General features: G+C 40.4%; 1 protein-coding gene across 2 annotated transcripts in view; it reads left to right on the forward strand.

Moving 5' to 3' along the window:
* The window catches only part of CCDC88A (coiled-coil domain containing 88A), a 1055351-nt gene that overhangs the window by 114040 nt on the left and 923907 nt on the right, over positions 1–17404 (forward strand). For both annotated transcript variants that reach the window (XM_069234179.1, XM_069234180.1), the window contains exon 3: positions 12187–12295. In XM_069234179.1, coding sequence (XP_069090280.1) covers positions 12187–12295 — 109 coding nt within the window. The remainder of the gene's footprint in view (positions 1–12186; positions 12296–17404) is intronic.

Here is a 17404-nt window from a genome sequence, read left to right on the forward strand (position 1 = left end):
CAGCTCCACCATCTGAAATGAGTAGTACATGTGATTGTAACAATAAGTGCATGGAAGCTTTTGAGGCCACTTATTATGCAAGAAGGCAGTATACAATAAAATGTACACTCACCACTGTAGGTCACAGTGACAGGATGAATATTAAGGCCGATTCCAAACGGCACGAACTGGATGGAATGAAAAAGCACCAAGATCATGCAGAGAGGAGCATTACAACGTAAGTATCGAAGGTCTTAATTATCGGAAACCAGAGGAAAATGTCAAAATACAGCAAAAGTGCTGATGGGCAAAGGGCCTAGTGTGAGCTACACGCCCACAGTTGGAAACCCACTGTGTACAGCTATGTGTTTCTGGTCTCTGCTCTCTCTATCCTATCTGTTGATGATCATAACATGAAAGTGCTTCCAAAAGGGTCTGAACCACATCTTGGATAGAAGTGAACAGATGCACCAGTAATGGTAGGTGCCACTATCTTGAAACAGGTAATCGTGATTAAAGATCCGGAAATGGGAGAGATAGTCAGAGACAATTCGAAGACAGGGCAAGTGTTTTTAAGTTATTATGGCTCTCTTTATAAGGGGGACATCAGAATGTGGGATTCGGCCCTTATGGATACTTTTTCACATGAAACGCACCTTCCAGGGCTGAGTAGTGAGGCTGCAGTCCTTTTGATACACCCATTCCGCCCGGTGGAGGTTAAACGGGCTATGAGAGAGCTACTTGGGTCAAAGGCCACAGGTGAATATGGTTTAGGGGGAGAGTTTTGTAAGTGATTTTGTGCATTATTAGCAAACCCCAGCTCAGATTTGTTTAATTCAATCTTGACTGGGGGCCCAGTCTCACCCTCCTTTAAGAAAGGAGTTTTAGTGAACTTTTTAAAGAAAGGGAAGGATGAGACAGCTGCAGCGTCATATAGGCCTATGACACTTTTAAATACAGATTATAAACTTTTCACAAAAAGTCTATCCAATTGTATTAATGTTGTGCAGGGGTCATTTATTCACCCTGACAAAAACGGTTTTATTAAAGGCTGCAGCTCAAAGCTGATACTTATTGTTTGGCCAGATGTATTGATCTGGTCACCACTGACAACATCCCTGCTGCTCTATTTTTTTATGGATGCAGAAAAGGTGTTTGACCTTGTGAGTTGGGATTTCCTGTTAAAAATCTTAGAGAAGTTTAAATTCCCACCCCAACACACAAGGTTATTAGCCAGATTGTATGAGAACACATGGGCTCAAATAATAAGCGCTGAGACACTGTTCCCAAGCAGGGGACACGCCAGGGCTGTCCCCTACACCAACTTTATTCACCCTGTTTAAAGAGCCCTTAGCGCAATATATTCTATTGCATAATGGTAACTGATCCCCCCTATCGGGTGCTGCTAAAATAACATTTTATGCTGATGACATTGTTCTGTATTTACTTCTGGAAAAGCAGAATACTGAGACAGTGTTGCAAGCGATCCAGAGGTATACGAGACTAGGGGGGTGTAAAATGAGTGAATCTAAGACTGAGTCCTTGTTGTTTAATAAAGATGTTGATCCTTCCTCTTATATTATTTCTCTTAATAAATGTTCCATGTAGATTGGAAGCTGGGATTTTGCAAGTTGTCGAGCAGTTTTTCAACATTCATATGGGGTAATAAATCGCCCTGGGTTAGTTTAAAGATTGTCCAGCTGCCTGAGATCGAGGGTGGTCTGGCACTTCCCTGTCTCAGGATCTATTACTCTGCAGTACAGTTACGCTGCTTTGCCATGCAGGGGTCTCAGTTCAACAACTTTTATATACTATATATGCTTGACCGCTATGGTATAGCTGGTTTGTCAAGAGCTATCCATAAATCCAAAATGCCTAAGAAAATGAGGTAAAAGACCCTGTTGAATATTTTTGATGCAAAGCGACAAGGTTTTCACAAATTTAAAATACCTGCGATTCATGTTGAAACCTCTTGGCATGCTGTTCCCATCTCTTTACCTGTCTCTCGAAATCTGCTATTAGGAAGTGGGCAAAGATTCATATTTCTTAGATTGGAGACGTCCTGGATCAGGATAGAATTAAGTCAGTGGTAGAGAGCTGTTCTGGGAATACCTTGCAGGAAATTTCACTTAGCTTTTCTCATAGACAAATAGCCTCCATTCCTAGTAGCCTCTCTCTATATGAGGTTTACAGATCGGCTGGGTTAGTCGGGAAGCTGTTCAAACCTGATAAAATGAAAGATTCTCTGGCTTTTGGATAAGAAACTTTGACCTGACATCTCCTCAGTTACCTCCAACATTAAGGAAAGATCGCAGAGGTAGAGATTTATGAGGAGACTTGCTCGAAGTATTTTGAGTATGGATTCACGTGTCATGAGAGGGGGGACATTTTCATAGGATGATGTTTTTTAATGCCTGGATAGTTTATTACACTCCAGAAAGGCTTAACAAAATGTTCCGCACCTCCATCAGCACATGCCAGGTGTGAGGGAGTGGGAGACTGGGGGCACATTTATGACATGCGAGGCTGTCTCTGAATTTTGGTCTCAGATTTTTTAGCACATTGCTCTTAAGGTTGGTCGTGAGATTAAACCTTCAGCAAGTAATATCTTGTTCGGTTTCACTATTCCTTCACAGATGGGGGAGCAATATGCTCAATTTATTTTTATCCTGACTTTAGTGGCGCATCCCATGATTACTATAGCCTTAGAATCCGCCGTAGCGGGCTCTACCGGCTATTAAAGGCCCGCTCCCCGCGTTAAATGCCTGAGCCGAAGGCGAGGGCATTTAACAAGGGAGAGGGACTTTAATAGCCGGTAGAGCCCGCTACGGCGGGTTCTAAGGCTATTAGAACATTCTGCCACACAGGGCAGAATGTTCCATTAAAAAAAAAAATGTTCACGGAGCCCCAGGGGATTTAAATCCCCTCGGGCTCCGTGAGGCTTTGTTCACAGCTGTTGCTGTGAACAAAGCGAACATTGGAATGTTGGCGCTGCGGGCTTTTACCGGCCAGTAAAAGCCCGCAGCACTCCATTGTTTTCAATGGAGCCCCCAGCATTCCAGTGTTCTAATAGCCTTTGGAAGTACCCGCGGAAGCCCACATTTGAGGAATGGTTGAAGAAGATGGGGAAAACTAGCACAAGGACATATTTGAATTTCGTCTGTGTAAATAATTTACAACGTTACAAGAAGATCCGGGGCTCTTCCTTTGTGGAAATGAGGTTTAAAGGAATGGATATAGACTTAGTTTAAGATCTAAGGCTCATTTTTACTTAGTGGCCGGTATTGAGTTAATACTTTGCCTGTTAGATCATAATAGTACTGTATTAGCACTGTCATTTTATTGTTGAACATCAGGTAAGATGGAAAAGAAGTTCGCATTGTGTTTGTTTTTTTGCCCTGTCACTTTATACTGTTCACTACGTTGCCCTACCATTTTTTTTATAGGGTTTTGATTGATTATAGCTGTACTGTAGTGTGCTGTTTATCTCTTCTGATTGTGTGTGTCTCGGGGTGGTATTTTTCTTTTGTACTGTACCCCGAGCTAAGGAAAAAAAAAGAAACCAGTAGATTGCTAGATTGATTGTGGGAGGCACACATGCCTCAGCTTCCACAGGCATGGATGCTGCTGTCCTATAGGATCTGTGCCAGATAGTCGCTGGTGCATGCCTCTCGTATGCTGCAAATGGCCCTGTATTTTCTTGCCATTCTCCAGATGGAAGCTGGTGAAATTTCTGGGTGGCAAATAAGACAAATTTACGGAATTACTGAAGGAATGAGGTGCATTAAAAACAATTAGAACTTTGGAATGTTGGAAACTCCATTCAAGACAATGACATGGCTCAGGGCTGATAATGGGTGGTACAAGCCTTCAGCTCCAACATTCGAACGTGTTGTCTTGCTGTTTCTACATTTCTAAACTATACCATTCTATTCTCAGTGGGTGAAATGTTTTGATAGCCTTATAACCCTTCTGTCACAGGCTACACTAGTTGTTAAACACCCTCTCCCTAGTTATAAGCCTTCACCTGCGGCTCAGGCATTTAATTATGGTTTTGGGTGTTTAACAATCAGTGTAGCCCTCGGCAGTGACCTATAGCGCTGTATTGTTGAATCTCCAAGGAGAGGGCTCCTGGACTCCAACCCAAGAACAAACCCAGAGAAGTCAATTCTTAAGGATTCTTAAGGAGTGGTCTCACCTGCCTTCCGAGAACAGCTCCTGTAAAGAATAAGGTTCCCATGAGCTAAAGGATACAGCTACTCAACACTACTGAGACAGTTATGGGCTACCCACTCCAAAATAGGCAATCCTTCCAGACACCCAAGGTTAGCTTCCATGCCAACATGGATAGAGCTCCACAACCCAAAGGCAGACTGTGTGCAGCCATGCACATGAATGTAGACTAAGGGAGGGGGACATGAGTAGGTGCATTGGGAGCACATTTGTAAAGATTTGCTTGTGTACTGTACACAAACCAAATGGAGCACCATCAGGTGAGTGCATATTATTCCTGTTCATGAGTTCAATATTGAATTTCTCTTTCATATTTAGTTGGGATTATTGATCTTAAAGTTCCACTTTGTGGTGAGAATGATGAATTCATTTGAGATGGAGTACATGAGCCTGATTCACAAAGGGACCTACAACTCCCTCCAGGGTGTTGTATGGAGATTCCTCCACAAATGTGGAGAGTCCGCACTTGTAACTTTACGAGTTGAATGTCACTTTGTGAATCGGGCCCAGTGTTTGTTAAGTCACATCAGGTGTTTGAGGCTGAATAAGGAAGGGAAATGCTGGATTATTAAGAGTTATGCAAGGTTGTGGATGCTATAAAAACAGGAAATACAGGTTCTCTGAACAAAACCTGGTCAATGGTGATGGATGAACTGGTCGTGGATGATGGTTTTCTGCTGAGAGGCACTTCCCTTTGACCCTTTAAGAAGACTTATTTCTCTGGTTCATGAGGTTCACATGGAGGTAATTAAAAACAAAGAGAGATTACGATTGAGTTTTTTGTGGCCTGGAATGGACACTGAGACAGACAGATGAGTGAGAGAGAGATTGTGTCAAATGTAACAACAGTAATAAAGTTTTGTTCATAAGCTAGGATCTTATGGTGTGTGTAGGAAGCTTCCAACTCACCCATGGGATGACGTTGCTATGCATATTGCTGGGCCTCTACAAGGATGCTATGATTGAAGTTACTTGTGTTCTTGATATGTATTCTTTCAGTATAATTAAATGTAAAATTAAAAGAGAGAGTTATCCTAATTTCATGCTCACTGTCACCGGACCGCAGATCTGTTCTGCTAAGTTTGAGGTTTTTCTGAAGAATTGTGGTATTACTCACAAAAAGAGTTTCATTTATCATTCTGAAACCAACTGTGCTGTTGAGAGGTTAAATAAAACTGTGAAAGAAAGCACTGAGTTGGCTGAATATAATGGTTGTGATTGGAGCACATTTTTGCAAGATAGAATCACTGCTTATCGCATCTCTCCACTGGGAAGATTCTCTTTGAACTCTTAATGGGTCGGGTTCCTAGTACAATATTATGTCGTAGCTGGATGAGATGGTATAAGGGTTTAAAATTCAATGGTGTGAGTGAGTGGTGTGAGAAAGAATTAGAAGTACCAAAGAAAAGGAAAAGTTTTTTTGACAGTATGGAAAATATAAAGGATGGAGTTGTTACGGTTGGTGATTTGGTAATAATTAAGGCGCCAGGGGGCTGTGCACTATGTTCCAGGTTTACTCAAATTTACAAAGTAATAAAGCACTTCAAAAAAGCCATAAAACTATGAGAGTAAAATTTGGAACTTCATTATACGTGAGAGGTAATTCTGTATCTAACATGTCAAAAAGATAAGAAAGAGGACGTTCGTGTCATTAATAAAGCACTTCAAAAATGCCACAAAAACATGATTGCAGGATTTGGAACTTAAGTAGAGCTCTGAGAGCTAATTCTGGATATAACATGTCAAAAAGATTAGAAAGGGGAAGTTCATGACACATTTGAGGACAATGGTATGTCTCATTTTTCAAAGAAGGGTGATGTATTTTATACTGGACAGCAAAAGAGTTTTAGGATGCATAAACGTCCGAGGGCTAGATGTATGAACAATAATAATAGCGATTACCAAATTTTGTGAATCGCTATTTGGGTTATCACTATTACAAAGGTATTATTGAGCCTTTATTCTCTAAATAGTAATTCATAGTGGGTCTCAAATAGACCTAGCTCATGATTAATAATGAGGTAGGGCTCAATTTGTGACTCACTAGGATTCGCTGTCTTCACATTGATGGTGGTCTGCTCGAGTCAGCAGACCACCATGTCTGTGATTGCTTTTAAATAAAGCAATCATTTTTTTTATCAGTGCAGCTGTTTTACTTAAAGGAAAATGGGATGCGTTTAAAAATAAAAATATAATGTTGATTTGTTATTGGCAGTGGTTCATAAGACCACTGACTGCTCTTAAAAATATTTTTAACCATTTTAAAGGGGAAGGGGTCCTAAGGGGACTCCCACCCATTTGCGAATAGGTGATACCAACTTTCAATTGGTGGTAAACTATGAATGTTTTGGAACCAAATTTTGGTCGTAAAACATTAGCACGTAGTACTACAAATATGGTATTTGGAAGGGATACCCTAAACATGCCCCTTGCAAATACTGAATCCTTATTAGCTCAGAAATCCAAATTGCGATTTGGTAATGTGCAAATTGGGCAAATTGTGATTGCAAAAAGGTTTCATATATCTGTCCCGAAGTTACTTAAAACACTATGAGTTAGTATATCTTAATATATGTAGACGTTGAAGTCAATTTTTCACTTCTTGTGTAATTAATTATCACATATTTTACTTATTGTGCTGATATTGTGTTTCTTTAGTTTTCTTGTCTTCTTTGTAAGTGCATTGTTTTGGTGGTACAAACGACAACCGTAGGACGGATACGTTTGATGTCCTACTAGTGGCTATGCTTCTTATCATGATCATTATAGGAAAGGAGTGCTTAGTGCATGCCTTTGTGTATATAGAATGTTGATCTGGGGCTTTGAAGTGATCCTGCAGTTGGCTTACTGTTGTTCATCCGGTTGGGGTGTTTCCATTAAAGCTCTGTTTTCATATGATGTCTCTGGACACTTATAAGCAAGTTTACAATTCCCAAAGTGGATCGGAGTGCAAGTGTAATGACATGCACCCGGTGCACCATCTTAACTGATTTATTAGAAAAATTTACTGGTAACTGTACTCAACTAGAACCCCCACAGTGATCATCTGTATATTGCTTGCTGGGCTTCGGAGACATTAAATAGTGTAAAGCAAGGCAGGCTGACACTGTAATCTGTATTTTAGTTAAAATCACCAAGAATCTCTCACAAAGTCACATCTTACCTTCTATATTTCTTTAGTGCTTTTGACAGGTTAAAATACTGTCTTCTGCAAGCACAGTATTTATTTATTGAGCAGTTGCACATAGTGCAATTCAGACCCACCAGCGCAGCAGAGCTCTTTACATAGGATTACATTGTATAGTATAGCAGCAGCTAGACGATAAAGTATAGGGTGATCTACAGCATATGAACTGTAATAGTCATTGTGCCAATATTAGCAGAATCCACCTATTCAAGTGGATCAAGAATCTTTTTAGAATCTTTTTAGAGGAAGGGTGGTCCCAGTCTCAGTGGGAGAAGCTGCTGGAACCGTAAGCTCTTCATCTTCCTTGTGCAGTTCTCATGAGCAGGATGTGTTCTAATGGCAGGGGAATGGTGTTACAAATTCTTAGAGCATTTTCAAGAAAGTTTACTTCAGGGTTCTACATTTTTAGAATGAAAGGGTTTCTAGGTTCTAGGGTAAATGTAAAATGTTGAGAGATTAGGCACTGGGAGTCCTTATGTGATTTCTTCTACACCTCCCTTGCTCATTCCCTTACCATTCCTCCCCACTTCTCCCCTTTCCAAGCTCATATCCCTGGGCTTCTCTGATCAAACCCTTTTCCTCTCTCACTCCTCATGGCCCTCCCACGAGAATCTGCCTGTATCTTACTGCCCACCCCCTTTATTTACCTCATGCCTTCTGTGCGGGAAGCAGCTTCCCTTAGCATGTCACCCGTAGCACAATCAAGTGATTGTTGCATTGAGCCCTGTTGTGCATGAAGTCTGCACTGCTGCTCTCTTTACTGTACCAGAGCTTACCTCCAATATATAGCATGCACTACTTATCCCTAAAATGATATCACATCCACTGCATTGACCTACCTAGCCACAACATACTCATATAACTACATTGAAAGGTAAGTGTAATAGCGGAATACAATATGTATGTCTATATGTTAGATGCAGAAAGGATATTTTCGTTACAGCACTAAACGTTAATCTGTTGGTGCTGTCACATGGGCCAGTCGGCCTAAGTATCTTCCAAAAACCCCTTTTACAAAAACACAGCACTCTGAAGACACTTGACTGCTTTATTTTAAATATTGCAAACGGCTGAGATAGGTTCTGGTGCGTTCAACCACAAGAACATTTTAACATTTACCAATCCCTTTTCACTTTCACCTTAAGAAGTGTCCCTTGACCATATTTGTTATGACCTTACCCAAGTATATTGGGGTAGTTGAAGTGGAAAAATATAATATTTGCTTTGAGTTCACAAGAGACTAGTTGCATGGATAATTAACTCACTTATATTTCCACCAATTTAGTCCCCTTGTGTTCAATCTAAGGTTTATCAAGTAAATATTTTTCTTTTTTTTCTCAAAACCTTCATCACTGGGGTTGCAGAAACATTACTTTAGGTCAATTATCTCAGTTACCTGTATATTTCTCCCAAGTGGGTTGGCTAATTGTATGTGTTTATTATTTTGAGATTTATCACTGAATTGCTGTTAACCTAACCTTTTCATATTTTTTACTTTTTGACTTCATTATTGTGCTTGATTCTTCTAGAAAGATATGTAGCTCCTAGTCGTTGTTCAACCTGGATGTTTCCATTGTCCCCAATCATACAAAGCAGCCTGGTTTTAATTATTTCAGCCTTCTGTTGTGTTTCCACGTCTTACTTGATTTGTGGCTTCATCTTTTGCATAAAATTAAAATACTTTGATGTTATTTTCATGGCCTTTGTCGTAGTGTTTGGCTATTTTATATGTATGATAATTTCTCTTGGTATCCCCTATATGTTCCAAAATTCTCAATTTCAAGTATGTGTGGTGTACTTGTGGTGCTTTCTCCATGTTTTAGTTTCAAGGGACATTTCAGGACATACACTATTTTTGTACTGTTATATTTTAGTATGCTTTTTCTTTCTTTCTCCGTTCCATAATTTAGTGGGAAGGTGTTGGTTGCTTTTGTGTTCTTGCTTGGGTTGAAGCCTCTTAACTGGTAGCATTGGATTCTACAGTAGGTTAACATGGGTTCAAGAAGCTAGCCCTGGTTTTGCGTGACTAAGTACAGGAAGCTTGCAGGTACGGTGGAACCAAGACTGGTTCTGCTGCACCAGCGTGTTGGGATGTAAGCAGTGAGGATTCACGTATACTGTGAGCATATCAGCAGGTTTCTTTCTCCAAATCCCCCCACATAGACCCAGACGTCCAGGTGTGCTCGCCCTGCCCCCATATCTGCCCTTTTGTTTGAACTTTTGGGGACGTGAGGACCAAGTCCCTGTGTTTTGTAACGGTGGTCACAACATTTTCTCCTAATGTGCGGCAAGCAAATCATTTTGTCCGATATCAAATATCCATCTTTGGATCTGCGGCACCAAAAAGGCTGATGGAAGGAAAAGCTGGCTCAACCTGATATCTTTTGAATTTTGGCGCTCCAGAGGTCCGTGATACAAGCACCATGCACAATTGGCAAATTAAGGGTTCTTATATGTCTAATATGTAACCTCTTCATGCCCAACTAAGCACTGTTTGAAAGATTAGTTTCTTGAAATCTGCTGAACTGATTTACACCAAGCCAATGAAAGTCTCAACACTTCAGAAAAGTTCTACCTTCATGCCAGAATTGGTGTGTCCTTTAAGCTATTTGTTTCTGTATGGAAAAGCAAAGAATCCTCTTGCATTTAAAATGGAAATGGCACTGTTAGGACCCCCCTTTGTCTTGGCTCCTGCTCAACAGATCAGCACAAAATATTCCATGTAGGACCAAAACTGAATGTATGCTTCTTTTGAGATGCGTTGAAGTTGTGTTCAGATTTGTCGAATGGTGCCAGAGTTGATAAGAAAACAGAAAATGCCCAATATTATAACTACTCTGGCACTATTGCTGCTATATATATGTATATATATATATATATATATGTGTGTGTGTGTGCGTGTATATATATATATATATATATATATATATATATATATATATATATATATATATATATATATATATATATATATATATCCATACATACATATATACATATTTATATAGTTGTGTGTGTGTGTGTGTATATATATATATATGTGTGTGTGTGTGTGTGTATATATACACACACACCTAAATACATACATATATGTGTGTGGTACTGGGTACTGGCATGGAACAGAAAACATATCTAAATGTGAAATGTGTCCAGAGCAGATGATGGTCCCATATCCCTGTGCCACAGTGAGTTAAGATGCACCTTTTCTTGCCTATAGTTATTCTTCATCTGAAATGACAAAAATAAGTTAAAAATGATAAATTGAAGTGGTACCCAGAGGATTAGACACATTTCCTTCTATTACTTTTTTCCTACCAGAGGAAAGCTCATGTGCACCTGATTTGCAAGTTAATTTCTTAAATGTCTCGCTAATATTTGTGAAAGGTTAACAAGATGTTTTAATGGGGAAATGAAACATGAAAATATGTCTATGTACATACATATTTTACCAGTAAGTGTACTGCCTGTACACAATCATTTCAGCATATAATGGGCTTTGATAAACCTAGACTTTCTGAACTGATGGTAAATGAGGCATACACTCATTTATTTTTATTTTTGATCGCAATGTATACAATTTCAAGATCATTTGCTCATGTGCATCAATGAACCGTATGCTTTACGACAGAACATGTGTCAAAGTGCATGCAACCCCAAGAGAGGTGTAGAATGTTCACCATCCATGAGGACTTAGGTGAAGGGCACAAATGGTTTCTTGCGCCTTACTTCCCAAGAGCCTTGCTCATACGTCCTAAAGCAAAGATGGGGTTCTTTTGCAGTGAGGGAGGCTGTTGCAGGGGTCTGGCTCTGTATCATCGGGCTGTACACAGTCTTTTGGCCTCTTCAAAGCCAGGGGAGGGCCAAACACTTATGAGGGTGGGTGACATCAGGGACTACCCCACATTGCCAGAATTAAAGCTGATCCAGTTTGTTAGAATGGACATGCAGTCTCTTCTGGCGATGTAAAGAGTGTAGTGCTTCAGAGGAACACACTAAAGCAAGCACCTGCTCAACAGCTTGGGTTACCCAGTATGCAATATTTCAGTCCAGGTAGGAATCATGTATGCCTTACCTTATAATGCCTGTTTAAGTACTTCCCTCACTTCATCGTCCTTACTCCACGACATATGTTTTGATTGACAGCTGGTAACAGTATCCTGATTCCTGTTGACGTATACAGATCCCTGGAGGGGAAGACACTGTGAAAACAAACCCTTTAAAAGGTGGCGATTTACATCCTAGTTCACATTCTGAAAAATGTCAGAGTTAAAGTTCTGCTTACAATGAAAAAAATACCTTTTTTGCAAATTGTGATTACATTAGTGGCCTGATTCTCAAAGGTAAACTTATAATTTTGTGCAGGTTTACATTTGTTTTGAAATTTGCAAACTGATCTTTTTAGTAAGTTTACGACTCTGGAGCCTGTGCAGTCGGAGCGGAGAACTCCGCACATAAAAAAGATATACCTGCCTCTGTATTTTTATATGTGGAGTTCTCCGCCCCGACTGCAGGGCCTACCAGTCATAAACTTACTATTAAACGGAAAATTGTCAATTCCAAGACAAACCTAAATGTGCACAGAAGTGTAAGTTTGCCGTTGTGAATCAGGTCCAAAGTGTTTTTTGTAAATAAAAAGGCAAACGGTCTCTATAACTCTCTGTAATTTCATGTGAATAAAAATGAGATTATATTTTAATTTATTTTATATGTCTATAACTAAGGCATGCCTAGGTGCTAGCAAAGCAATTTATTCTTTGTTCTATAAACTTCTTATTTTTTTCTTACAGAAACCCTAAATTAGCAAATCAAAGACTGAATATGAAAGTGAACAATGATACATCTCTTAGAGTACAAAATATAGCTATTTTAGTGAAACAAATCAAATCCTACTATCAGGTAAGTCACTTTCTTTTCATTTCCTTGATTTTGGTAGGTTGAGCATGAATGAGTGCTACAGACAGCAGCCAACCTACATAGTAAATACTTTTGTGAAAATTTGGCACGCCCGTTGTGATATATGTGTATTCACAAGTGGATTAACTGAGATCATTCTAGCATTTTGTTACATAGTGAATTTGACAGGCGTGCAACTCGAACATTTCAAATTCTGATTGTGAATGTTAACAGTTGCACATTCACTGCAGCTTCACATTCAGTATGTTGAAACAGACACCTTATCTCACAAGTTTCCCTAATTGCCATTTAATGTCACTTTATGGCTCAACTCCTATATCTCTTTCAAGTGGATGTAAATAAACTACAAACAACATGTCTTAACCCTTGGTTGCCTGCCCCAAATTGAGTGAGGAGTGCTGTTAGCAAATGTAGGGGCCTATTGTACTAGCTTATTTTGCAGTCGCATACATTCCCATTTGCAAAAAAGTTTTTGCTACATATGAAACCCATTTTAGGAGTCAGTAAACTTTTACCGACTCCAAAAATGGGACTGTGGATGGATACTGATGTGCAATTTGTAAGAAGTGTGTGTAGGTGTTCCTGTCACAAACCGCTGAAAAGAAATCAACTCCCAAGTTGGGGTGGTAACTCATTTGCAAAAGGGAAAGGGTTCACTTAGAACCCCTTGCCCTCTGTACATTGTGAACAAAAGGGCCATTGTAGTTAACAGAGGCAAAGTGGTCAGTTTAAAACAAAAAACACTTTTTCCTTAAAAGCAGCCCCATTTCCTTTCAGGAAAACAGAACTGACTGCTTTAAAAATGATCTTGATTTATTTCAAAACAATTTCAGGCATGGTGGTGGGATTGAATTGCACTTTGTGACCTACCTAATGCATAATAATTTGGTTGGTTGGGTCGCGACTCAATGTGGTTCAGAAATGTTTGAACCAACCTATTAGTTCATTGTTTGATTCACAACATTTCATACTAGTTGCAAATTGCAACCAGTTTTTGTGACCATTAACAATAGTACTTCTGTCCGATGGTGTTTTTGTGGGTCTTTATGTAACGGAGAAGGAAACCTAACAATACTAATTGGTTAAATATGTATTTAAAAACCGTAAACTAAGTGATCCATTTATTGGATAGTAACTGCCTTATTCCATTCAGCGCACAACTAGAGGGGGAGATTTCTGGGGAAGTGGAGGTCGCAGCCCTGCTTCTGCTTCATTTGTCACTATGGAAAGGGAGTTGACTACATTTGTTTAAAAAACACCTTTACAATTTCTACATGGAACAAAGGGGATATCTCTGCTGAGTGCCTAGTTTTGTGTATTGATACTGCAAAACCCAAGCTAGAGAAAAACAACCTGGCAGAGAAGCAGTGTGTAGGAAATGGGTTGGACAGAGGTAGTGCCAAGCAGTGGAGCGAAAAAAGGTTTTCTCTAACATGCTGCACAAGCCACATTTTTATGGGTGAGCGCAAAGCGCTCCGTCCATTCTGTAACCTCTCTTTGGGCTTCAAACCACGCCCATGGCACGTCAGTTACTTACATTGGTTTGTGGGCTTGCCTTTTAAAATCCACTTGCTTTCATTTGTGAAAGGCATGCGTACGTCATGCTTTTCCGGTGTTTATCCCACCTACATAGCACTGGTAAACTACTAAAAAACATGCAAGGCTCGATGTTTTCAGCCTGGGGTCCGGACTACTTTATCTGTTTATTTTCCACACAGCGAGAACGCGCTGCATTTTACACAGTGTGATTGCGCTGCATTTTTTTTCTTTACAGCTCTAATAGCTCTAACTCGAGCAAATGCGAGACCCATTGCTTTGAAAATGCTTGTTTAGGTCTGCTTAGAATGAACCCATACTAAGGTCTGTCCACATCCGTTCATGGATACATTTGAGGGGCCTGTGGCCCCTCTCAGTAGCTTCCTGACAAATGATTCATCCACCGGATCTGTTCATTTTAATCCTAATGATTTTGGACTATCATCAGAGAAATGGCTGCCTATTTGTGCTCGTCCAACTATTGTAGGCCTCAGTGTCTTAGCCAAGAGAAAAGGTCTATTTGAAAATATATCTTACATGTGCTTAAGAAGTTTTTTTTCAACCTACCATGATTCTTTTACCTTATACATCTAGATGCCATGTGCAGGACCGAATCAGTGCAGAGGTCAGAGTATCTTGCAACAGCATGTGAAATTGGGGAATTCACCAAATGTTACATCTCCCTGAGACTTCTTTAGCAGGCTTAAGAATGGTTAACTATCATTATGTTGCTGTCAGGATCAGTACCTCATGCCTAGATTGTTTCTGATGAGGTACCCTATATTGTGAATTACAGTGTGCTTTCACACATCTATTAATATTGTTTTTATAGGTTGTGTCTCCTGAATAATGCATGTATCATCCACACATTGTCTCACTCACTACAATGCAACTTTTTATTTTGTGTGATAGTGGAGGTATGTGGGTCTCCAAACCTGATCAAGACAGGATCAAGCAATCTGAAGATAACTTATAGTCAGTGTTGAGAGAGAGAGTGAGAGATGACCGGAACTCTGGACCTCTGGGAATAGTAATATCTAATGTGTAGCCGACAGTTAAGACCTGATTACACCAGCTCATTTAAAAGTCAACTCTGCAGGTGCTGATCACTTTCATCTGCTTTCAGTTGTACTGACCAAGAAATTAGAACTATTAACGTTCTTGGAAATCGGTTGTAAGATCATTTTGCAGGTGGATCTTTATAGGATTCTGCTATAACATTTGCATATGTGATGGTGCCCTAATATTCAACAAGATGAACACTCACCAGATTCTCTTAGCCAAATTCCTCCATTCAAAGTAGTGGCTAGAGTATGCTGCCTCCAGTGCCCTCCTGGCTGGTTCTCAGTGTGCATAAATCCCTAGAAGAGTTATCCTCATTTGAGGATTAATTTATGGAGATGCTGAACCCTGCTTGGGGATTTTAATATCTGGATGGATCAAGAAGGTAGTTAAGAATATTCTTGTCTTTTAACTATCTTATGCTATACAATGGGTGGGAGTCCTCACCTATGAGATAAGCAGACTCTTGACTGGATGCAAATATCACCTATTTTCCATCATCCTAATATTTTGTCTCAGTCTTCATCTGGACCAATCATGCTCTTAAGTGTATGTTCAATTGCAAAGCAAAGATTAGAAAAGTAATTGGGGTACCTAGAAAAATGCAGAGACAGAAGCACACACTTTCTCTCTCTCTCTCTCTCTCTCTCTCTCTCTCTCTCTCTCTCTCTCTCTCTCTCTCTCTCTCTCTCTCTCTCTCTCTCTCTTCTTTGTCTCTCTCTCTCTCTATCTCTCTCTGTCTCTTTTCCCCTCTGTCTCTGTGTCTCTCTCAGGCTAGGACTCGACTGGCTACAGTTATTCAACTCTATTTGTGATGGCCTTACCCCTCTGAAAAAAAGCTTTTTTTTTATATATATATTTTTATTAACATTTTACTTACAAACAGACATAATCTCAGTACTGTTTACATTACTTGTTTCTATGTTCACATTTATTGCTTCGTCATACATTTTGGGTTATGCATCAATATCAGACTAGTTCTTGGTAACAAATCATTCGTGGTTGAGATATTTCTCATGCATATAGGTAGTGATTTTTCATAGTCATTTATGTAGTAGTTACCTGTCTGATTCCATTCAGAACTATGTACACAATGGTGGTATGCAGTGCTAGTACGGTGCTGTGTTGAGGGGGGTCCAATGATATTAGTTTATTCAGTTCTGAGTGAATCCTTAATTACTGAATCTAGTAATGTAGGGTGGAAGGTCTCTACATGTGCATGCAATGTGCTGATGCCATTATGCTCACTCCTCTACCGGGTCTGTTATGTTGTGGTGCAGTCTGACTCTTTCTTCTTGTGCCTACTATGTTGCTACTAGACCTGCCTTCTCTTCCCCTATCTAGCTAGCTTGCCACTGTGTGCTCCTTGCTCCTAATTTCTATTCTAAGGAGGAGGATCCGTTGTCTCTCCATTAGTTCCCCTTTCCTGAATTTCCTGCTCCCTTTTATCTAAGATTTCCTCCCAGTCAGGAGCAATGGTTTTCAGGCGTAGCCCCTTCATCTCTTCTCGCCTCAGTGCTTGAAGTTCAGCTCTCGCCCACCTCGAGACATCTCTTCTCCAGATTTTTAGAGGGGGGCTTTCAGAAGATTTCCATCTAATGGCAATCTGTCTCCTAGAAAGTACCAGATCAGATAAGAATCTTATTTTTACCGATCTAGCCGCTGCTCCGGCATACAGTCCCATCAGACATGGCGATGGGGATTGATCCAGTTCCCTTTCCAGCAGCGACCCCAGCTTGTCTAGCACCTCTCCCCAGGCATGTCGGATCTCGGAGCACTGCCACAGCATATGGTCCAGGTCCGCATCTAGTTCCCCACACCTGGGGCATGCTCTAGTTTCGCCTCCGTAAATGATATTTAGTCTATGTGGGGTGAGGTACGTCCTGTGTAGGTGGTTGTATTGGATATAGCGCAGTCGTGTGTTTCGTGATACCATCTTGGGGTAGGACAGTGCTCTCCTCCAGGCCGAATCCGTTAAATCTTCCCCTAGAGTTTTTTCCCAACGTTCTCTTAATGCCTGTAACGGCATCTTGGAGCATTCCATTTGGGCCTTATATAATTGAGCTACCAAGTGGGATTCATCACCCTGTGTTAGGAGGTAATGAAGGACCTTATGAACCTCGGGTTCCGTGTTGACAGTGTCCCAGAGTGATTTTATGCGGTGTGTTAGGTATTGATACGACAGGAACCTCCCGCCCGGGACATTATTTTTATCAGTCATGTCTGTGAAAGTTCTCATTATCCCGTCCTGGAAGAAATCTCCAACTGTCTGTACCCCGGCCCGCTCCAAGACTCCCAGCCCGTGGCTAATTAGTGGTTTATCTGGCGAGGTTTGCACCAGTACTGTTAACGGAAAGGCTAGTGAATAAGCTACTCCCACCCCTATTCATCTCGAGCAGCGTTTCCAGCAGGTTGCCGCAACCTTCATTAGGACACTTTCCTCCCCCCGAGCTCCACCTCGAGCAATCATGTGTGCTAGTATCTTGCCTATAT

This window comes from Pleurodeles waltl, chromosome 5 (assembly GCF_031143425.1).
Source record: "Pleurodeles waltl isolate 20211129_DDA chromosome 5, aPleWal1.hap1.20221129, whole genome shotgun sequence".
In the NCBI taxonomy this organism is placed as follows: domain Eukaryota; kingdom Metazoa; phylum Chordata; class Amphibia; order Caudata; family Salamandridae; genus Pleurodeles; species Pleurodeles waltl.